This window comes from Cyclopterus lumpus, chromosome 5 (assembly GCF_009769545.1).
Source record: "Cyclopterus lumpus isolate fCycLum1 chromosome 5, fCycLum1.pri, whole genome shotgun sequence".
In the NCBI taxonomy this organism is placed as follows: domain Eukaryota; kingdom Metazoa; phylum Chordata; class Actinopteri; order Perciformes; family Cyclopteridae; genus Cyclopterus; species Cyclopterus lumpus.
In genome coordinates, this window is record NC_046970.1 from 25,465,223 (window position 1) to 25,487,722 (window position 22,500).

At 47.8% G+C, this 22,500-nt stretch overlaps 3 protein-coding genes across 7 annotated transcripts in view; 2 read left to right on the plus strand and 1 right to left on the minus strand.

Annotated features, from left to right (window-relative positions):
• ddx27 (DEAD (Asp-Glu-Ala-Asp) box polypeptide 27) overlaps positions 1-11,667 on the plus strand; it is a 12,202-nt gene extending 535 nt beyond the window's left edge. Inside the window, exons 2-21 of one of the 2 annotated variants that reach the window (XM_034532098.1) lie at positions 623-772; positions 1,442-1,501; positions 1,601-1,802; positions 1,886-1,938; positions 2,026-2,112; positions 2,627-2,732; positions 3,572-3,745; positions 3,840-3,990; positions 4,901-5,000; positions 5,691-5,832; positions 6,785-6,938; positions 7,727-7,808; positions 7,893-8,070; positions 8,162-8,268; positions 8,449-8,545; positions 8,624-8,715; positions 9,006-9,129; positions 9,581-9,671; positions 11,303-11,362; positions 11,538-11,667. In XM_034532098.1, coding sequence (XP_034387989.1) covers positions 623-772; positions 1,442-1,501; positions 1,601-1,802; positions 1,886-1,938; positions 2,026-2,112; positions 2,627-2,732; positions 3,572-3,745; positions 3,840-3,990; positions 4,901-5,000; positions 5,691-5,832; positions 6,785-6,938; positions 7,727-7,808; positions 7,893-8,070; positions 8,162-8,268; positions 8,449-8,545; positions 8,624-8,715; positions 9,006-9,129; positions 9,581-9,671; positions 11,303-11,362; positions 11,538-11,553 — 2,226 coding nt within the window. In that variant the 3' untranslated portion in view covers positions 11,554-11,667. The remainder of the gene's footprint in view (positions 1-622; positions 773-1,441; positions 1,502-1,600; positions 1,803-1,885; positions 1,939-2,025; positions 2,113-2,626; positions 2,733-3,571; positions 3,746-3,839; positions 3,991-4,900; positions 5,001-5,690; positions 5,833-6,784; positions 6,939-7,726; positions 7,809-7,892; positions 8,071-8,161; positions 8,269-8,448; positions 8,546-8,623; positions 8,716-9,005; positions 9,130-9,580; positions 9,672-11,302; positions 11,363-11,537) is intronic. The other variant, XM_034532099.1, reaches the window with a different exon arrangement.
• Positions 11,668-13,563: 1,896 nt separating this feature from the next.
• LOC117730403 (potassium voltage-gated channel subfamily KQT member 2) overlaps positions 13,564-22,500 on the minus strand; it is an 18,350-nt gene continuing 9,413 nt past the window's right edge. Inside the window, exons 12-18 of the mRNA XM_034532097.1 lie at positions 21,893-21,972; positions 21,438-21,596; positions 16,860-16,968; positions 15,217-15,348; positions 14,916-15,036; positions 14,675-14,816; positions 13,564-14,521 (exon numbers count right to left, since the gene is read on the minus strand). Of these exons, the coding sequence (XP_034387988.1) occupies positions 13,842-14,521; positions 14,675-14,816; positions 14,916-15,036; positions 15,217-15,348; positions 16,860-16,968; positions 21,438-21,596; positions 21,893-21,972 (1,423 nt within the window). The 3' untranslated portion in view covers positions 13,564-13,841. The remainder of the gene's footprint in view (positions 14,522-14,674; positions 14,817-14,915; positions 15,037-15,216; positions 15,349-16,859; positions 16,969-21,437; positions 21,597-21,892; positions 21,973-22,500) is intronic.
• Positions 17,384-21,528, plus strand: LOC117730415 (tripartite motif-containing protein 35-like). 4 transcript variants are annotated; one of them, XR_004609462.1, is made up of 5 exons: positions 17,384-17,539; positions 17,613-18,988; positions 19,178-19,291; positions 19,412-19,533; positions 21,182-21,528. XR_004609462.1 is itself a non-coding variant. In XM_034532122.1 (4 exons), the coding sequence occupies exons 2-4, from the start codon at positions 17,630-17,632 to the stop codon at positions 19,421-19,423; spliced, it is 1,485 nt and encodes a 494-aa protein (XP_034388013.1). In that variant the 5' UTR covers positions 17,384-17,539; positions 17,613-17,629; the 3' UTR covers positions 19,424-20,275. The 4 variants fall into 4 exon arrangements, 2 of the variants coding, with proteins under 2 accessions (XP_034388013.1, XP_034388014.1); XM_034532122.1 differs by lacking the exon at positions 21,182-21,528 and having other exon boundaries at positions 19,412-20,275; XM_034532123.1 differs by lacking the exon at positions 21,182-21,528 and having other exon boundaries at positions 17,613-18,670; positions 19,412-20,275.

Sequence of the window (22,500 nt, forward strand, 5' to 3'; positions counted from 1 at the left end):
AAATATATTTACATTTGTTATATGAATATATTATAAATATATATATATATATTTTTAAATGTATTTATTTAAATATATTTTTGAATTTATATATATATATATATATATCCTCTGTTGAGACATGTTACCTGTACATTTAGGAATGCAAGCTAAATTAAAAGATGAGATGTTTATTACATTACAATGTAATTTAAAGATGTTTATGATATTGAATCATTAATTTTAGTATAAAATAAGTGCACATTTATTTGAAGTTTAGTATATTGTACTATTATGAATTTATATATATATATTTTTTTATTTAATGTTCCAATGATTTAAAGTGTCACTGAATACAATTAATATGTACATAAACACATATGAAGGTTTGTGTGCATCGCATATTAACGTATTAGTTGTATATTTATGTGTGTGTGTGTGTGTGTGTGTGTGTGTGTGTGTGTGTGTGTGTGTGTGTGTGTGTGTGTGTGTGTGTGTGTGTGTGTGTGTGTGTGTGTGTGTGTGTGTGTGTGTGTGTGTGTGTGTGTGTGTGTGTGTGTGTGTGTGTGTGTGTGTGTGTGTGTGTGTGTGTGTGTGTGTGTGTGTGTGTGTGTGTGTGTGTGTGTGTGTGTGTGTATTTCAGGACGAGCCGATCGTCCTGAACAGGAAGAAGAAGCTCGGGACTCGCGGCGTGAAAGACTTCAACGCCGACTTTGACTTCGGGGAGCGGGATGCACCGAGCCGGGGGGAGGACTGGGCCATGGAGGACGTCATGAAGCAGCTCAAGAACAAGGTAGAACCCAGCGGAACACATCAGTTTAGGTCCTCTAACGTTCTCCGGCAGTGTTTAGATCCTCTTTCACGTTCTCTGACAGTCTTTAGGTCCTCTAACGTTCTCCAGCACTCTCGTCTAACGTTCTCCGGCAGTCTCGTCTAACGTTCTCCGACAGTCTTTAGGTCCTCTAACGTTCTCCGGCAGTGTTTAGGTGCTCTAACGTTCTCCGGCAGTCTCCTCTAACGTTCTCCGGCAGTCTTTAGGTCCTCTAACGTTCTCCAGCAGTCTCCTCTAACGTTCTCCGGCAGTGTTTAGGTCCTCTAACGTTCTCCGGCAGTCTCCTCTAACGTTCTCCGGCAGTCTTTAGGTCCTCTAACGTTCTCCAGCAGTCTCCTCTAACGTTCTCCGGCAGTGTTTAGGTCCTCTAACGTTCTCCAGCAGTCTCCTCTAACGTTCTCCGGCAGTGTTTAGGTCCTCTAACGTTCTCCGGCAGTCTCCAACGTTCTCCGGCAGTCTCGTCTAACGTTCACCGGCAGTGTTTAGGTCCTCTAACGTTCTCCGGCAGTCTCCAACGTTCTCCGGCAGTCTCGTCTAACGTTCACCGGCAGTGTTTAGGTCCTCTAACGTTCTCCGGAAGTCTTTAGGTTCCTCCAGCGTTCTTTTTATAATTGTGTTCTTTATTTGCAGAGAACCGCAACCACTCTGGACCAGAAAATAGACAAAATCAGGAAGAAGAGGAAGGCGGAGGTGAGTCCACGGTGACGTTCTACTTCCTGCTCGGCCGGGTTCCGTCTCAGGTTCATGCGTTTACGGTGGAGTTTTATTTTTAAAATTTTTTATCTGCAGCAGAAATCGACTGAAATTGACCCGACTGAAGGTTCTTCAGGGAAGAACCCAGAGAAGGAGGAGGAGGATGATGATGATGAAGAAGAGCAGGATGTTAAGCCTGCTGAAGGAGAGGCTGATGGAGATGATGAAGAAGAAGATGATGAGGTGGAGGACGAAGATGAGTTTGATTCGGGGGATGAGGAGGTTCTGACCAAATCTGGTGAGTCCAGCAGAGGCTTTTATTTTGACTTCTGAACAGGAAGCTGATGCATTTGATTGTACTGACTTCCTGTTGTCTCGCAGACGTCCTGAGACTCAAAGAGCGGCGGGGCAAGAGGAGGAAGCTAGGAGACGAGGTGAGGAAGAGGAGACGGTGACTTCCTCCCGTTCGTTGAACTGTGTTTGTTTGGTCGCCGTGGTAACGGCCCGCGTCTCGCCCTCAGGCTCCGGAGTCGTTCTTCGACGACGCGTCGCAGTACGACGACCAGCTGACCTTCGACAACATGAACCTGTCCCGACCGATCCTGAAGGTAACGCGGCAGCCATGTTGGATGTTTACTGGCTGTAGAAGTGTCTCTCTCTCTCTCTGTCTCTCTCTCTCTCCGTCTGTCTCTCTCCGTCTGTCTCTCTCTCCGTCTCTTGGTCTCTCTCCGTCTGTCTCTCTCTCGTCTCTCTCTCTCTCCGTCTCTCCATCTCTCTCCGTCTCTCCATCTCTCTCCGTCTGTCTCTCTCTCTCTCAATCTCTCTCTCTCTCCGTCTCTCTCTCTCCGTCTGTCTCTCTCTGTCTCCGTCTCTCTTGTCTCTCTCTCCATCTCTCTCTGTCTGTCTGTCTCTCTCTCTTCTCTCTCTCTGTCTGTCTCTCTCTCTTCTCTCTCTCCGTCTCTCTCTCTCTCTCTCTCTCTCTCTCTCTCCGTCTCCCCCTGCTGGTCAGGAGAAAGAGAACGCACACCCTTTAGGACCCAGCAGCCCGGTTAGCCTTCCTCCCGCCGTTAGCATGTAGCTTCGTTGCGCTCCACCTGAAGTCCTCCCGTTGTGTCCCTGCAGGCGATCACCGCTCTGGGCTTCAAGCTGCCGACGCCCATCCAGAAGGCCTGCGTGCCCATCGGCCTGCTGGGAAAAGACCTGTGCGCCTGCGCTGCTACTGGGACAGGTACCACTGACCTACTGGGACCACTGACCTACTGGTACCACTGACTCATACTGGTACCACTGACCTACTGGGACCACTGACCTACTGGTACCACTGACTCATACTGGTACCACTGACCTACTGGGACCACTGACCTACTGGGACCACTGACTCATACTGGGACCACTGACCTACTGGGACCACTGACCTACTGGTACCACTGACTCATACTGGTACCACTGACCTACTGGGACCACTGACCTACTGGGACCACTGACCTACTGGGACCACTGACCTACTGGTACCACTGACTCATACTGGTACCGCTGACCTACTGGTACCACTGACCTACTGGGACCGCTGACTCATACTGGTACCACTGACCTTCTGGTACCACTGACCTACTGGTACCACTGACCTACTGGTACCACTGACCTACTGGGACCACTGACCTACTGGTACCACTGACTCATACTGGTACCGCTGACCTACTGGTACCACTGACCTACTGGGACCGCTGACTCATACTGGTACCACTGACTCATACTGGTACCGCTGACCTACTGGGACCACTGACCTACTGGGACCACTGACCTACTGGGACCACTGACCTACTGGTACCACTGACCTACTGGGACCGCTGACTCATACTGGTACCACTGACTCATACTGGTACCGCTGACCTACTGGTACCACTGACCTACTGGGACCACTGACCTACTGGGACCACTGACATACTGGGACCACTGACCTACTGGGACCACTGACATACTGGGACCACTGACATACTGGGACCACTGACTCATACTGGGACCTGTAACTGGAGCCAGGTGGATGAATGACATCATTCCTCTCTTCAGGGAAGACGGCGGCCTTCATGCTGCCGGTGTTGGAGCGTTTGATTTACAAGCCCAGGACGGGCCAGGTGACCCGGGTCTTGGTTCTGGTTCCCACCAGAGAGCTGGGGATCCAGGTCCACTCCGTGGCCCGTCAGCTCGCCCAGTTCACCTCCATCACCACCTGCCTGGCCGTCGGTAATGACCGTTAACTTCTTCACGTGTTGGGTCTGTTAAAGAGTCCTAAATCATGCTGGACTCAGTCTGACCCGGGTCCTCGTTGTGTGTCCAGGTGGGTTGGACCTGAAGTCTCAGGAGGCGGCTTTGAGGGGGGGCCCAGACATCCTGATAGCTACACCTGGTCGGCTGATCGATCATCTTCACAACACGCCGAGCTTCGAGCTGACCCACATCGAGATCCTGATCCTGGACGAGGCCGACAGGTAAACCCAGGACCACTACGTACCCCCCAGTAAAGTCAAACACGGACTCACCTGTTACCCAGGACCACTACGTACCCCCCAGTAAAGTCAAACACGGACTCACCTGTTACCCAGGACCACTACGTACCCCCCAGTAAAGTCAAACACGGACTCACCTGTTACCCAGGACCACTACGTACCCCCCAGTAAAGTGAAACACAGACTCACCTGTTACCCAGGACCACTACGTACCCCCCAGTAAAGTGAAACACGGACTCACCTGTTACCCAGGACCACTACGTACCCCCCAGTAAAGTGAAACACGGACTCACCTGTTACCCAGGACCACTACGTACCCCCCAGTAAAGTGAAACACAGACTCACCTGTTACCCAGGACCACTACGTACCCCCCAGTAAAGTGAAACACGGACTCACCTGTTACCCAGGACCACTACGTACCCCCCAGTAAAGTCAAACACGGACTCACCTGTTACCCAGGACCACTACGTACCCCCCAGTAAAGTGAAACACGGACTCACCTGTTACCCAGGACCACTACGTACCCCCCAGTAAAGTCAAACACGGACTCACCTGTTACCCAGGACCACTACGTACCCCCCAGTAAAGTGAAACACGGACTCACCTGTTACCCAGGACCACTACGTACCCCCCAGTAAAGTCAAACACGGACTCACCTGTTACCCAGGACCACTACGTACCCCCCAGTAAAGTCAAACACGGACTCACCTGTTACCCAGGACCACTACGTACCCCCCAGTAAAGTGAAACACGGACTCACCTGTTACCCAGGACCACTACGTACCCCCCAGTAAAGTGAAACACGGACTCACCTGTTACCCAGGACCACTACGTACCCCCCAGTAAAGTGAAACACGGACTCACCTGTTCGGTTCTGTGTTCCTCTCTCAGGATGCTGGACGAGTACTTTGAGGAACAGATGAAGGAGGTCATCAGATTGTGTTCCTACAACAGACAGACCATGTTGTTCTCCGCCACGATGACCGAGGAGGTGTGTGTCATGTGACGTGTGTTTCAGTGTGTCATGTGACTTGTGTCTCCAGGTGTTTCAGTGTGTCATGTGACGTGTGTCTCCAGGTGTTTCTGTGTGTCATGTGACTTGTGTGTCATGTGACGTGTGTTTCAGTGTGTCATGTGACGTGTGTCTCCAGGTGTTTCAGTGTGTCATGTGACGTGTGTCTCCAGGTGTTTCAGTGTGTCATGTGACTTGTGTCTCCAGGTGTTTCAGTGTGTCATGTGACTTGTGTCTCCAGGTGTTTCAGTGTGTCATGTGACGTGTGTCTCCAGGTGTTTCTGTGTGTCATGTGACTTGTGTGTCATGTGACGTGTGTTTCAGTGTGTCATGTGACGTGTGTCTCCAGGTGTTTCAGTGTGTCATGTGACGTGTGTCTCCAGGTGTTTCAGTGTGTCATGTGACGTGTGTCTCCAGGTGTTTCAGTGTGTCATGTGACGTGTGTCTCCAGGTGTTTCAGTGTGTCATGTGACGTGTGTCTCCAGGTGTTTCAGTGTGTCATGTGACATGTGTTTCTGTGTGTCATGTGACGTGTGTCTCCAGGTGTTTCAGTGTGTCATGTGACTTGTGTTTCTGTGTGTCATGTGACTTGTGTCTCCAGGTATTTCAGTGTGTCATGTGACTTGTGTCTCCAGGTATTTCAGTGTGTCATGTGACTTGTGTCTCCAGGTAAAGGACCTGGCAGCCGTCTCGTTGAAGCAGCCAATCAGGATCTTCGTTAACAGCAACACTGACGTTGCTCCGTTTCTGCGTCAAGAGTTCGTCAGAATCCGACAAAACCGAGAAGGAGACCGAGAGGCCGTGGTTTCTGGTAGGTACTACGAGTACTAACGATGTAGTACTGCTAACGATGTAGTACTGCGTGTACTAACGATGTAGTACTGCTAACGATGTAGTACTGCTAACGATGTAGTACTGCTAACGATGTAGTACTGCTAACGATGTAGTACTGCTAACGATGTAGTACTGCTAACGATGTAGTACTGCGTGTGCTAACGATGTAGTACTGCGTGTGCTAACGATGTAGTACTGCGTGTACTAACGATGTAGTACTGCGTGTACTAACGACGTACTACTGCGTGTACTAACGACGTACTACTGCGTGTACTAACGATGTAGTACTGCGTGTACTAACAATGTAGTACTGCGTGTACTAACGACGTACTACTGCGTGTACTAACGATGTAGTACTGCGTGTACTAACGACGTAGTACTAACGATGTAGTACTGCGTGTACTAACGATGTAGTACTGCGTGTACTAACGATGTAGTACTGCGTGTACTAACGACGTAGTACTGCGTGTACTAACGACGTAGTACTGCGTGTACTAACGACGTAGTACTGCGTGTACTAACGACGTAGTACTGCGTGTACTAACGACGTACTACTGCGTGTACTAACGATGTAGTACTGCGTGTACTAACGACGTAGTACTAACGATGTAGTACTGCGTGTACTAACGACGTAGTACTGCGTGTACTAACGATGTAGTACTAACGATGTAGTACTGCGTGTACTAACGACGTAGTACTGCGTGTACTAACGACGTAGTACTAACGATGTAGTACTGCGTGTACTAACGATGTAGTACTGCGTGTACTAACGACGTAGTACTGCGTGTACTAACGACGTAGTACTGCGTGTACTAACGATGTAGTACTGCGTGTACTAACGACGTAGTACTGCGTGTACTAATGACGTAGTACTGCGTGTACTAACGACGTAGTACTGCGTGTACTAACAACGTAGTTTGTGTCGTTAGCGCTGCTGACTCGGACGTTCCAGGATCACGTGATGTGTTTCACTCAGACGAGGAAACAAGCTCACAGGCTGCACATCCTGCTGGGACTGATGGGGCTGAAGGTCGGAGAACTGCACGGAGAACTGAGCCAGAACCAGAGACTGGAGAACCTCAGGTACACACACTGAACCATAGACTGGAGAACCTCAGGTACACACACACAGAACCAGAGACTGGAGAACCTCAGGTACACACACAGAACCAGAGACTGGAGAACCTCAGGTACACACACAGAACCAGAGACTGGAGAACCTCAGGTACACACACACAGAACCAGAGACTGAAGAACCTCAGTTACACAGAACCAGAGACTGGAGAACCTCAGGTACACACACAGAACCAGAGACTGGAGAACCTCAGTTACACAGAACCAGAGACTGGAGAACCTCAGGTACACACACAGAACCAGAGACTGGAGAACCTCAGGTACACACACAGAACCAGAGACTGAAGAACCTCAGGTACACACACAGAACCATAGACTCGAGAACCTCAGGTACACACACTGAACCAGAGACTGGAGAACCTCAGGTACACACACAGAACCAGAGACTGAAGAACCTCAGGTACACACACTGAACCAGAGACTGGAGAACCTCAGGTACACACACATAAAGGGAGACTAAATAACCTCAGGTACACACACAGAACCAGAGACTGGAGAACCTCAGGTACACACACAGAACCAGAGACTGGAGAACTTCAGGTACACAGAACCAGAGACTGGAGAACTTCAGGTACACAGAACCAGAGACTGGAGAACCTCAGGTACACACACTGAACCAGAGACTGGAGAACTTCAGGTACACACACTGAACCAGAGACTGGAGAACCTCAGGCACACACACAGAACCACTTGCTTGTACCTGATCATTTGAAACTTGTTTACTTCGTTGTTTTCAGGCGTTTCAAAGACGATCAGATTGACATCTTGGTGGCGACGGACGTCGCCGCTCGAGGTTTAGACATCAACGGCGTCAAAACGGTGAGTCTCTACTTTTAATGCGTGAACACACCTGAAGACATTCTGCTGGCTCCGCCCTCACTCTTCTGCCCCTCCCCCCCTCAGGTGATCAACTTCACCATGCCGTCCACGGTGAAGCACTACGTCCACCGCGTCGGCAGGACGGCCAGAGCCGGCCGCTCGGGGCGCTCGGTGTCTCTGGTCGGGGAGTCGGAGAGGAGGACGCTGAAGGAGGTGGTGAAGTCGGCCAAGAACAGCGTGAAGGCTCGAGTCCTGCCGCCAGGTAAGTCTTCAGAGAGACGGGCGTGGTTCTGGGGTCTCCAGGTGAGTCGTGGTGGAACCTCACTCGTTCTCTCCGTGTGTCTCTCGCCCAGAGGTCATCTTGAAGTTCAGAGACCTGATCTCTAAACTGGAGAAAGACGTGGAGGCTGTGATGAGGCTGGAGAGGGAGGAGAGGGAGATGGCTGCGACTGAGGCCAAGGTACACCTGCACACACACACACACACACACACCATCACACCTGTTCACCTACACACATGTACACCTGTACATATCAATAAGTGAGTGATTATCACCAAAGATTTCTCCATTTTTAATGACGCCTGTTGATTTTATTATATTCCACATTGTGTGTGTGTGTGTGTGTGTGTGTGTGTGTAGTTGAGTGTGGCTCAGAAGCGCCTCGACGGTTCCTCCGACTCCATCCAATCGCAGCGCGTTTGGTTCCAGACTCAGCAGGAGAGGAAACAGAACCGCGGTGAGTTCTAACGCACAGTGTTCTGCAGCTTCAGGGTCGGTACCACGCGGAGCGCTCTAACCGGTTCTGCTCTCTTAGTGTCGAAGGCGCTGCAGGAGTTCGATCTCGCTCTGAGGGGGAAGAAGAAGAGGGAGAAGTTCGTGAACAGCGGCAAGAAGAAGGAGCTAACGGTAATTACTACGAATATACGATGTGAGAGCAACTCGGGTTTGGAAGCTGGTTCACCTTAAAGGTACCTGCATTGGGCAAAATCCAGTCCTTTTGTATCTAAACTTGATATACTGAAGTTAATATTGCCGTGTTTAACTTGTGAATGTTAGACTAAAATAAATAGTCGGTAGTGTCCTTCTTTCCCATTCTACCTGAAACGTGACATTATTTAACGTTTGTTACAACTCAAAGTGTTCAGCTGCAGAGTGAGAGCTCTGCTTTCAAATTGATGATCTTTGTTGTCGTCCAGTCGGAGGAGCGCGCCCAGTTCGAGATCTTGAAGGCTCAGATGTTCGCTGAGAGGGCGGCGAAGAGAGAGAGGCGCCCCAAGAGGGCGAGAGCGATGCCAGAAGAAGAAGAGATGCCGACCAAAGGTCCGATATACCACTTCAGGCCTATATACAGATATATCACCTCCGTATTATAAAATACACACATATACTACCTCAGTATTATAAAATACACACATATACTACATCAGTCCTTTAAAATACACACATATACTACTTCAGTCCTATAAAATACACACATATACTACCTCAGTCCTTTAAAATACACACATGTACTACATCAGTATTATAAAATACACACATATACTACCTCAGTATTATAAAATACACACATATACTACCTCAGTCCTATAAAATACACACATATACTACATCAGTCCTATAAAATACACACATATACTACATCAGTCCTTTAAAATACACACATGTACTACATCAGTCCTTTAAAATACACACATATACTACATCAGTCCTTTAAAATACACACATACCACCTCGGTCCTGTCAGACGTACTAAACTGAACTGTCTCTGCAGCAGCCAATCATAAAGCAGGAGGAAAGAAGTCTGTGTTTGACAAAGAGCTGACCAACACCAGCACCAAGGCCCTGAAACACTACAGAGCTGGGTGAGTCTACCTGTCTGTCTGTACCTTACCTGTCTGTCTGTAAGCCTACATGTCTGTTTTGAAGCCTGGAATTGGTCGTGTTGGCCGTCGCCATCTTGGTTTCTGTTACACCACTAATGATAACGAATACTTGATATCTGATACAGCATTTTGGGCCGTATCGAAAGCATTTCCCATGTGTGCATAGCCACCTGTCTCTACACCTGTCTCACCTTTCTCTACACCTGTCTCTAAACCTGTCTCTACACCTGTCTCACCTGTCTCTACACCTTTCTCTACACCTGTCTCACCTGTCTCTACACCTGTCTCACCTTTCTCTACAACTGTCTCTACACCTGTCTCACCTGTCTCTACACCTGTCTCACCTTTCTCTACACCTGTCTCACCTGTCTACACCTGTCTCACCTGTCTCTACACTTGTCTCACTTGTCTCACCTGTCTCTACACCTGTCTCACCTGTCTCTACACCTGTCTTACCTTTCTCTACACCTGTCTCACCTTTCTCTACACCTGTCTCACCTTTCTCTACACCTGTCTCACCTGTCTCTACACCTGTCTCACCTTTCTCTACACCTGTCTCTACACCTGTCTCACCTGTCTCTACACCTGTCTCACCTTTCTCTACACCTGTCTCTACACCTGTCTCACCTTTCTCTACACCTGTCTCTACACCTGTCTCACCTGTCTCTACACCTGTCTCACCTTTCTCTACACCTGTCTCACCTGTCTCTACACCTGTCTCACCTGTCTCTACACTTGTCTCACCTGTCTCTACACTTGTCTCACCTGTCTCTACACTTGTCTCACCTGTTTCTACACCTGTCTCACCTGTCTCTACACCTGTCTCACCTTTCTCTACACCTGTCTCTACACCTGTCTCACCTGTCTCTACACCTGTCTCACCTGTCTCTACACCTGTCTCACCTTTCTCTACACCTTTCTCTACACCTGTCTCACCTGTCTCTACACCTGTCTTACCTTTCTCTACACCTGTCTCTACACCTGTCTCACCTGTCTCTACACCTGTCTCACCTGTCTCTACACCTGTCTCACTTGTCTCTACACCTGTCTTACCGGTCTCTACACCTGTCTCACTTGTCTCTACACCTGTCTCACCTGTCTCTACACCTGTCTCACCTTTCTCTACACCTGTCTCACCTTTCTCTACACCTGTCTCACCTGTCTCTACACCTGTCTTACCTGTCTCACCTTTCTCTACACCTGTCTCTACACCTGTCTCACCTGTCTCTACACCTGTCTCACCTTTCTCTACACCTGTCTCTACACCTGTCTCACCTGTCTCTACACCTGTCTCACCTGTCTCTACACCTGTCTCACCTTTCTCTACACCTGTCTCACCTGTCTCTACACCTGTCTCACCTGTCTCACCTTTCTCTACACCTGTCTCACCTGTCTCTACACCTGTCTCACCTGTCTCTACACCTGTCTCTACACCTGTCTCACCTGTCTCTACACCTGTCTCACCTTTCTCTACACCTGTCTCACTTGTCTCTACACCTGTCTCACTTGTCTCTACACCTGTCTCACTTGTCTCTACACCTGTCTCTACACCTGTCTCACCTTTCTCTACACCTGTCTCACCTTTCTCACCTGTCTCTCTCTGCTTCCAGACCGTCCTTCGAAGACAGGAAGCGTCTCGGCATCGACAGAAAGCGTCCCGGTGGCTCCAGGTGAGTTTTTACAAAACTTTCCCTGCGTCCCAAAAAGCAATACTGTAAAAGAAACGTCCGTATAACTGTTGAAAAGACAAATGTCCCATTTTATGGTCTTTAAAAACCTGTAAACAACCTTTGTTTACAATGTGAAGTCTATATTATTATAAACAATAATAATTCTGCCCGTTAGGTTCAAGAAGAAGTGAGAGCCAAGATGGCCGCCTTGAGAAGCAGTGTTCTCCTCCGTGAATCGTCGTCTGTGTAAATCTTCCAGTTTTGTTCATTTAAGAAGTTTTAAATAAAGTATCAATCTGTATTAAAAGAAATGCGTCTCTTCTTGCACAGTGTGCCATAAAATGTGTAATATGTCATACTGAGCACACTTCATTGCGAACAGTCTGCTAGTGACATCATCAAGAAAGGAAAAATAACTTGATGTGTTTGACTCTAAATGACCATAATTTACTAAATGAACATCACGCTGTATTGAAGAAGACTTGAAACTAGAGATTGAGACCAAAAACTAATGTTTACAATGTTTACTGAGGGAATACATCAAGAGAAGTAGAGTCATTTATATAGACTTCTATACAACCAGAGGAGTCGACCCCTGGTGGTCAAGAGAGAGAATGCAGCTTTAACACATGAAGCATAGTCTTCTATACAACCAGAGGAGTCGCCCCCTGGTGGTCAGGAGAGAGAATGCAGCTTTAACACATGAAGCATAGACTTCTATACAACCAGAAGAGTCGCCCCCTGGTGGTCAGGAGAGAGAATGCAGCTTTAACACATGAAGCATAGACTTCTATACAACCAGAGGAGTCGCCCCCTGGTGGTCAGGAGAGAGACTGCAGCTTTAACACATGAAGCATAGACTTCTATACAACCAGATGAGTCGCCCCCTGGTGGTCAGTAAAGAGAATGCACTCGGCAGAAGCGGAGGTTGTGTCCGACCTTGTTGTGGCCTTGTCTCCAGCCTGGTACGTATTGATATTGGTTACCTGAGACTAACTAACCCTGTTGAAGTGTAACAAAAGATTCAGATTTCTTGTGGTTAAATGTTTTTAATTAATATTGAAATACAATCAATTCTCTCAGAACCAAAATGTCTCAAACCTGATGAAAGCAATGGCTCCTACGACGTTGCTCATGCGCCCGGTCACCCGAGTGGACAGTCGGAAATATTTTAATCTGGTCGGTGTCTCTTTCGTGAGCCAATCAGAGGAGAAATTGATCAGTCAATCGCATCAACGTCGGTCGGTCCAACAAACTGTCAAGTTTACGCCTCGTATCTGAGGTTTCTGGGTGAGGGGGGCGTGGCTTAATGATTCTCGCCCCGCCCCTCAGGACAAACGAAGCGAGGCGCTAAGGCAGGAAAAGAGACTCTTATTTTGGTGGGTTTGTCCTATTTTGGTTTCCTGAAGTGAGACGGATGTGTTTGTCTCCGTGATCACAAACTCTTCAGTATTTAAATCGTTTACATTCCTGTCGTCGGGATTTATTAATGAATATGAATCGTGAAAATAAAAACCAGTTGGGGATGATTGGAGTCCATAATGTAGTACTCTCTGTAATCGTCTCCCCCATATATTGTTTTATTTAATTTAATTCAAAACACTAAGACAATTTTATTTATTTTCTTAAGCGCCGACATTGCATACAAAGTCAGTAGAGAAACTGGAGAGCGCGGTAGTGACGTTCTCAGCTTTTGACTTGATTCATTTAAAGTTGATGTCGGCAGTGTGTAAATATTGAGTGAATCGACAAACTGTAAATAATCAAAATGAATTTACTACAAATGGACAAATAAAGAATATCCAGAAATAAAATGACAGAAGAACTGTTGGCATTTTTTTAAACAATATAGGTAGGAATAAATTTAACAGTGATAGTGTGTCAAACATGGAAACAAGCAACCAATCAGGTGTACGTCTCTTCAATCAGTGAACCAGTCAGAGAACCAATCAGTAAACCAATCAGTGAACCAGTCAGAGAACCAATCAGTAAACCAACCAGTGAACCAGTCAGAGAACCAACCAGAGAACCAATAGTAAACCAACCAGAGAACCAGTCAGTGAACCAATCAGTGAACCAGTCAGAGAACCAATCAGTAAACCAGTCAGTGAACCAATCAGAGAACCAATCAGTAAACCAACCAGTGAACCAGTCAGAGAACCAACCAGTGAACCAGTCAGAGAACCAACCAGTGAACCAATCAGTAAACCAGTGAGTGAACCAACCAGTGAACCAATCAGTGAACCAATTAGTGAACCAATCAGTGAACCAGTCAGTGAGAGTGAGAACAAAGTTTTGCTGTACAGGTTAAAACATTCACATGAATAAAACCAGCGTGACACCTGGTAAATTGTGCCGGTCACAGTTCCCATGATGCTTCACTCTTAAGACTCCAGCTGGTGTTTAATCAGTTTCATAGTTTTCATTTTCATCATCACTTTAGTTGTTCTGCTGGTTCTGCTCTGGTTTACCTCGGGCTCTACTTGGCTTCGGCCCAGGCCCGGTCCGAGTGTGGCGAGGGAGCGCAGAGCTCCGAGTCAGAGTCCGACTCTCCCTCTGCGAGGTATGGCCGCCGCCCTCCTCCTCCTCCTCCTCCTCCTCCTCCTCCTCCTCCTCCTCCTCCTCCTCCTCCTCCTCCTCCTCCTCCTCCTCCTCCTCCTCCTCCTCCTCCCAGGGTAGTGGAGGAGTCGAAGCCATCGTTGAGGAAGTCCAGGTTCTCTCTGGACTTGGAGATGGAGAAGCCGCTAAAGGAGCGCTCCAGCTCCCCGTGGTCCACGGACGGGATGGAGGCGTCGCTGTCCGGCTTCACCTCCTCTCCTCCTCCTCCCCTGGTCCCATTGGCCCCCTCTCCTCCCCTCTCTGGTCTCTCTACCCCCCCTCGGTCTCCGGTGCTGTGCCGGTTCAATCGGTTCCCGCTGTGTCTCTCTCCGGCCGGAGGAGGTGGGAGTCGAACCAGTGACCCATCCCCCACTGGACTCGGAGTGTGGCCGTGGCCGCGGTGAGGAGGGGCAGGGGGCGGGACCTGCTGGTAGAGCTGTGAGCTGATTGGCTGCCAGGAGGTGGAGGGCGGGCAGGTGGGGGCGTTGGCGTTCCTGTGTCCGGTGGAGCTGCTGGAGCGGACCATCTTTGTCACGAAACGGCTCTTCTCAATGTGGTCGCCAGGCAACGCCCTGCAACATGTAAACAACATGTGAACAAAATAAAAGGTGGAAACCCACAAGTTAACAGATCCTGGTGTGTACTGGTTCTGTGGTTTCCCAGTAATAGTAGACACTGACTGTGGGATCTTGGAGATGGAGTGGCCCTTCTCCAGTTGGTCCACCGGGCTGTGGTAGGGCGGGGCCGGGTCTGGCTCCTTGGATCTAAAGTAGGCGTCGGTCTCGGCCTGCGGGATTCCCATTCGCTGGATGTAGATGTTAACCAGGAAGTCCAACTTTCTCTCCATGGACAGAACCTGAGGAACGAGACCGGCAGAGGACCAAAACGGATTCAAGAACTGAAGCTGCACCAAAAGATACCGGCTCGAGGGGCAAACTGGTTTGCCCTTGCTTACCTGCTTCTCCACCTTCCCCAGCCGTCCCATCATGCTTGGATCCTCGGGAAGCTCCTCATTGGCCGTTTTGGGACGGTCCTTGTCTGCGATTGGTGTCCCTCTGCCGACAATCTGATCCACCCTGCCAATCAGGAGACAGCACAGACCTCACACAGTGAAAATATATACTCCAAACAAAATACTGGTCTGATAACTTAGATAAAAGACTTTGAGCAGCGTTCTACCAATGATACATCTTTTCCCCTTTTAAATTGAAACCAAAGGCCCTTAAAATATTCACTCAAGGGGTCAGAGCTCTTACCTCGACTGGAGGTTCTTGATGCGGGCGAGCATGTCCAAGTGTCCGGCTGAATACTGTTCGATCACATCCATGACATCATAGGGACGAAGACTCTCTTTAAACTTCCTCTTAGACACCATGAAGCGCATTATACTGAGAGAGAGAGAGAGAGAGAGAGAGAGAGGGAACAGGAAGTCAGCTGTCACCATCAACCTCTGAAGGAGCTGATGTGGTCTGAGGCATCAACGGTACTGATGTAGTCCAGCGGCTCTAGATTCATCTCACAGACCTACAATGGGGAGCAACCTCAGGGTCTGAAGCCAATGCTTCATGTCTTAAAACCTGCATTCTCTCTACTGAACACCAGGGGGCGACTCCTCTGGTTGTATAGAAGTCTATGCTTCATGTGTTAAAGCTGCATTCTCTCTCCTGACCACCAGGGGGTGACTCCTCTGGTTGTATAGAAGTCTATGCTTCATGTGTTAAAGCTGCATTCTCTCTACTGAACACCAGGGGGCGACTCCTCTGGTTGTATAGAAGTCTATGCTTCATGTGTTAAAGCTGCATTCTCTCTCCTGACCACCAGGGGGTGACTCCTCTGGTTGTATAGAAGTCTATGCTTCATGTGTTAAAGCTGCATTCTCTCTACTGAACACCAGGGGGCGACTCATCTGGTTGTATAGAAGTCTATGCTTCATGTGTTAAAGCTGCATTCTCTCTCCTGTCCACCAGGGGGTGACTCCTCTGGTTGTATAGAAGTCTATGCTTCATGTGTTAAAGCTGCATTCTCTCTATTGAACACCAGGGGGTGACTCCTCTGGTTGTATAGAAGTATATGCTTCATGTGTTATAGCTGCATTCTCTCTCCTGACCACCAGGGGGCGACTCCTCTGGTTGTATAGAAGTCTATATAAATGAAATTATGGTCATTTAGAGTCAAACAGACCATAAAGCAGGGGATGCTTTAGGGCGGGGCTTGCTGTGATTGACAGGTCGCTACCACAGCGTTGCATATGGTTGGATAAAATCTCGATGAGTCCAAACCAGGACACACAGACCCAGGAACACGGCCCTTAATGCGTGTCTGCTGAGGGTTGTTTGGTTTGAAGCTTCACAGCTCAACTCCGATCTGGTTCTGATACCCGACTTAAGTAATTATATTCACAGAAATTTAAATAACAAACAGGAGAGGTGCTATAGGAGGAATAAACAACACTTGCCTGTGGGACAGACACCAACAACAACACAATATATACATACATTTATACATATATATATATATACACATTTATACATATATATATATATATATATACATATATATATATATATATATATATATACATATATATATATACATATATATATATAGGAAGAAGAAGGTCTTATCAAACAGCATGACTGAGGAACTTTAGTATCAGACAACAGAAACAGTGAAACAACAGAAAACAATGAAGCTAACTGAAGGTCAGACTATCTGCTCTTACCCAACAGCTGACGGTGACCTTTGACCCTGGGGTGAGCACAAATAAAAATAAATAAATAGTAATGTGAATAAAAAGCAGAATGAGTTCAAAGTGCATACTAACCAGCAAAATAAACAAAGAGTAAAGTGATGAATGATGCGCAGATCAAAACTGATAAATAGATAATTTTCTGAATACCAGATGGCTCTGATGGTGACCTTTAACCCCGGGGTCAGATCCTGGGGGACGAACTCACAGTGGCAGCTCTTGTTGTCGTCGGCCATGTCTTCTCCTGGCAGGCTGGCGTCTGAAACAACAACATCTTCATCGTCGTCATCATCATCATCATCTCACGGGGCATTTCTCATGTTGTGCCTTCTTGTCTTCTCTGGTGTGTGACCCAAAATGGCGAGTGTACACACACACACACACACACACACACACACACACACACACACACACACACACACACACACACACACACACACACACACACACACACACACACACACACACACACACACACACACACACACACACACACACACGTGAAAATGTTCCTCTTGCAGGTGAAATGAGGTCAAACCTGTTAACCGGTGAGCTGTAGATGTGTGGTAGGTGTTTGTGGAATGAAACACACCCCTGTGTTACAGGCGAAGCTTTTAGTGGAGGAGGAGTCACAAAGCTCCGCCCCCTCACCTGAGACCAACAGTTTGTGCTTCTTCTTCACTAAAGAGACACACAGGCTGAAAACCAGACGATCCGATTCACCTTCAGACCAAACTAACAACTTCATCCGACTGAGTTCAGCTGCAGGAGAGAAAAGAGGGAAACTACAACACTGCTGCTTCAACCTTCTGACACTCCACACACTGAAGGTGAGTTTGACTCCACACACTGAAGTTAGGAGAGGAGGGAGGGACCATGACTCATGTACTCATGTGTTTTCAGCTTCGCTCAGAGACAACATGGCTTCCAGATTGAAGGAGGATCTCTGCTGTCCGGTCTGTCAGGAAGTCTTTAGAGATCCCGTTGTCCTGTCCTGTAGCCACAGCTTCTGTAAAGACTGTCTGAAGAGATGGTGGAGAGAGAAACCAACTCAGGAGTGTCCAGTTTGTAAGAGAAGATCTTCAAAGTCAGATCCACCTAGTAACCTGGTGCTAAAGAACCTGTGTGAGTCCTTCTTAGACGAGAAAGACCAGAGAGCTCCAGAGACTCTCTGCAGTCTGCACTCTGAGAAACTCAAACTCTTCTGTCTGGACCATCAGCAGCCGGTGTGTGTCGTCTGCAGAGATTCAGAGAAACACACCGACCACAGATTCAGACCCATCGATGAAGCTGCTCCACAACTCAAGAAGAAACTTCAGGAAGCTCTGGAGCCCTTAAAGGAGAAGTTAAAGGTTTTAGAACAAGTCAAAGGAAACTGTGATCAAACAGCAGAACACATGAAGGTCCAGGTCCGACGAGCAGAGAGACAGATTCAGGATCAGTTTAAGAAGCTCCACCAGTTTCTAGAGGAGGAAGAGGAGGCCAGGATCTCTGCTCTGAGGGAGGAAGAGGAGCAGAAGAGTGGGGTGATGAAGGAGAAGATGGAGGATCTGAGCAGAGAGATAGCAGCTCTTTCAGACACAGTCCGAGCCACAGAGGACGAGCTGAGAGCTGAAGACGTCTCGTTCCTCAACAACTACAAGGCTGCAGTTGAAAGAGTCCAGCAGCGCCCCCTGCTGGAGGATCCACAGCTGCTCTCAGGAGCTCTGATAGACGAGGCCAAACACCTGGGCAACCTGACCTTCAACATCTGGAGCAAGATAAAGGACCTGGTCTCCTACGCTCCTGTGGTTCTGGACCCAAACACTGCTCATCCAGGACTCCTCCTGTCTGAAGACCTGACCAGTGTGACATGTGGACAGAGACAGAAGCTTCCTGATAATCCAGAGAGGTTTGATGGATTCTGGTCTGTTCTGGGCTTTGAGGGATTTAACTCTGGGACTCACAGCTGGGATGTCGAGGTAGGAGGCAGTAGAGTCTGGTTACTTGGTGTGTTAGCAGAGTCCGTCCAGAGGAAGAGATTCACAGACTCTGGATTATGGAGAATAGGGTCCGATGGAGGTGAATACTCATCGCGGTCACCATCAGGTCCAGTCACTGATCTCGTCGTGCAGAAGAAGCCTCAGAGGATCAGAGTGACTCTGGACTGGACCGGAGGAACGCTGTCGTTCTCTGATCCTGAAACTAACACACACATTCACACCTTCACACACTCTTTCACTGAGAGGATGTTTCCATACATCTTGACTTGGGGTAAAGTGAAGATACCACCACTGAAGGTCTGTGTGTCGGCGGAACAGGACTGAACTCAACAACTCGCTTTTCATTTCCATTGTGAAAATGTTTCACTCCGTTTATTCAGAGGTCAGGAGAATAATCCGTTCTCTTGAACCATCCGAAACAAAAAGATATATTTTGTACGGATGCCGTTATGCCTCAAAGTACTCAGCAACCTCTCTGTCTCTCAGGGCATGTTTCCCAGTGTTTGGAAGTCGGCTGCTGTTGTTCCAGTATTCAAAGATGGAGATCCCCTTTCTTCCTCTAGTTACAGACCCATCGGTATCCTACCAACGGTTTCGAAGGTTGGTGGCTGAGAGAATGATCCTCTATTTGAATACCCTTTTCCCTTTGCCCTTCATCCAATGCAATTCGGCTTCAGAGCCAATTTATTCTACTGAGACGGCCACCTTGTTTCTTCACAGAAAAGAATCTAATTCCTACTGGACAAAGAGGGTCGTTGTTGGAGTTGTGTTTCTTGATCTCAAGAAGGCATTTCCTCAGCTACACTTACATGGATTGAATCATATTTGCTGAATAGATCACGGTATGTCCAAATTCGGAACTATCAATATACTGCCCTCCATTTGTCCACAGGTGTCCCACAAGGATCTGTCCTGGGCCCATTACTATTTTCATTATATATTAATGATCTGCCACCAGTGTGTCCTGATACCAATATGCAAATGTATGCTGATGACGCTGTAATTTACTTGCATGGTAGCAAAATGAGAGATGTTGCAAATGAACTCACTAACTCCATGGTTCATGTAACTACTTGGTTAAAAGCAATGCTGTTTACAACTTAATGTATCCAAAAGAGTATGTAGGTTTTTGACCAAAAGAAACTCTAATAGTGTAGAACCGGATGTTTTTGTATCTGGGGAGAGGCTAAAGGTTGTACCTGAATACAAGTACCTTGGAGTACTTTTTGATTCAAAATTATCTTTCAAATCTCAGGTGAAAAAGGTCTGTAATGGGGAAAGATTGAATCTAATGTCAGGTTCCCACGAGACTACATGCGTTCTATGGTTGTTTCACTTCCTGTTTAACAACCTGGTCACAGGCTAGCTGCTAGCACCACGACTCTGAAACCACTGCAGTCATTGTATAAACGTACAAGAAATGTGTTTTCTCTCATCAAGCGTTTATAAAAAACTATCTTTAAATGAAGGTGCAGTGGATGATGCAACATTTGTTATGTACTAACCAATAACCTGTTAGAGGGCGCCTGTGTGTGTGTGTGTGTGCATATTACTGTTTAGTGTGTGCAATGGTGTGTGTAATAGTGTGTGTATTAGTGTATGTATTAGAGTGTGTATTAGTGTGTGTAATAGTGTGTGTTTTAGTAAATGTTTAAAAGTGTGTATATTTGTGTATATATTAGTGTGTGTTTTAGTGTGTGTTAGAGTATATTAGCGAGTCTTACTGTGAGTGTTAGTGTGTTCTAATGTGTGTTAAAGTGTTTGTTACTGTGTGTTAGTGTATATTATTGTCGTGTTAGTGTGTTACAGTGTGAGTGTGTGTGTGCTGACCTGGGGAGCCCTTCTGTCTGAACTCTTCGTCCTGCATCTCTATCAGCACTGCAGGAGGAGAGAGAGGAGGAGAGAAGGAGAGAGAAGGAGGAGAGGAGGAGGAGAGAGAAGGAGGAGAAGGAGGAGAGGAGGAGGAGAGAGGAGGAGAGAAGGAGAGAAAAGGAGGAGAGGAGGAGGAGAGGAGAGAATGAGAGAGAAGGATGAGAGGAGGAGGAGAGAGGAGGAGAGAAGGAGAGAAAAGGAGGAGAGGAGGAGGAGAGGAGAGAATGAGAGAGAAGGATGAGAGGAGGAGGAGAGAGGAGGAGAGCGAAGGAGGAGAGGAGGAGAGGAGAGAAGGAGAGAGAAGGAGGAGAGGAAAGAGAGGAGGAGAGAGGAGTGAGGAGGAGAGAGGAGGAGAGGAGGAGAGAGAAGGAGGAGAGGAGGAGAGGAAAGAGAGGAGGAGGAGGAGGAGAGGAGAGGAAAGAGAGGAGGAGAGAGGAGAGAAGGAGAGAGAAGGAGGAGAGAGGAGGAGAGCGAAATATATAAAAGATATATGTAAAAGATGTATATATTTTTATAAATATGTTGTGCTGATGGTCTTTTTAGTATAACTTAAATCTGTAATTAAATCCTACAGAAGTGTGTTTTTACGCCATTTTAATGGTAATATGTTGCTTCTAGGTGGCTGAGAATATGAATAAATTATACAGACATACAGATCAGTGGATGAGTAAGTAATTAACTGTAAAATATTAAATAAAAAATACATGGAAATGGCCTCCGTAATAAATAATATCCACAACACTAAGGAAACAGAACGTTTCCCTCTCAGGGTTCAGGGTTGGAGACGGTTCCACCTGGGTTCTGAACCGGTGGACCTTCACGCTCCGCCTGCAGGAGATGTGGACGTACAGGCAGACGGTTCCGACCCGTTTACCTTCAGAGTTCTGGCGCGAGGCCGCTCCTCGGATCCTGAAGGCCTGTCTGGTTCTGCTGCGTTCTCCGAAGCTCCAGCTCTTCGGAACCTTGCTGGGACTCTCCTCCGGATTGGGCTCCGTGCCGGGGGAACCTCGCAGGGCCTGGACGTTCCCCAGTCCTCCAGGAGTAACGCCTGGGCCGACTGCGGGGGAACCGGTAGAGATAGGAAGTAGGGAAGGAAAGAAGGAAGTCAAAACTGTGACTGTTCTCCGTTCATTCGGCTCAAAAAGCCCTAAAAAACATGACTGAATGCAGAAAACCACTGAGTCCACTGTCTTCATGTGGTTTCCTCAAGCTTCAGCACTCAACGGAGAACCTGTTGGGAGGATCGGACCGGAGGAAACTAGAACCTCATCGTTCCTTTCGTACTGTTCTACAACATTTAAAAGGAAAGACTTTGGCCCAAACACCCACCGTGCTGAGGGGAACCTTTTCCTTTGGTCACTGAACTACGGGGAGACGAGAAGACCCTCTCCTTCAGACTGACCTTCTGACTGCAGAGACAGGAGACAGACAGACAGACAGACAGACAGACAGACAGACAGACAGACAGACTGGTTTTATTTGGATATTAAACGTTTCGGCATCTGTCAGGAGTCTGGGAGAAAAGGTCCTAAATGTCCTTTACCACCAGGGGGTGACTCCTCTGGTTGTATAGAAGTCTATGCTTCATGTCTTAAAGCTGCATTCTCTCTCCTAACCACCAGGGGGCGACTCCTCTGGTTGTATAGAAGTCTATGCTTCATGTCTTAAAACTGCATCCTCTCTCCTGACCACCAGGGGGCGACTCCTCTGGTTGTATAGAAGTCTATGCTTCATGTGTTAAAGCTGCATTCTCTCTCCTGACCACCAGGGGGCGACTCCTCTGGTTGTATAGAAGTCTATTCTTCATGTGTTAAAGCTGCATTCTCTCTACTGACCACCAGGGGGTGACTCCTCTGGTCGTATAGAAGTCTATGCTTCATGTCTTAAAGCTGCAACCTCTCTCCTGACCACCAGGGGGCGACTCCTCTGGTTGTATA

Excerpts from the sequence above, each read along its gene's own strand:
- LOC117730415 (XM_034532122.1), top strand. The coding sequence starts at position 17,630 with ATGGCTTCCAGATTGAAGGAGGATCTCTGCTGTCCGGTCTGTCAGGAA. Across the intron at positions 18,989-19,177 it reads TGAAGATACCACCACTGAAG|GGCATGTTTCCCAGTGTTTG; the intron begins GTCTGTGTGTCG and ends TCTGTCTCTCAG.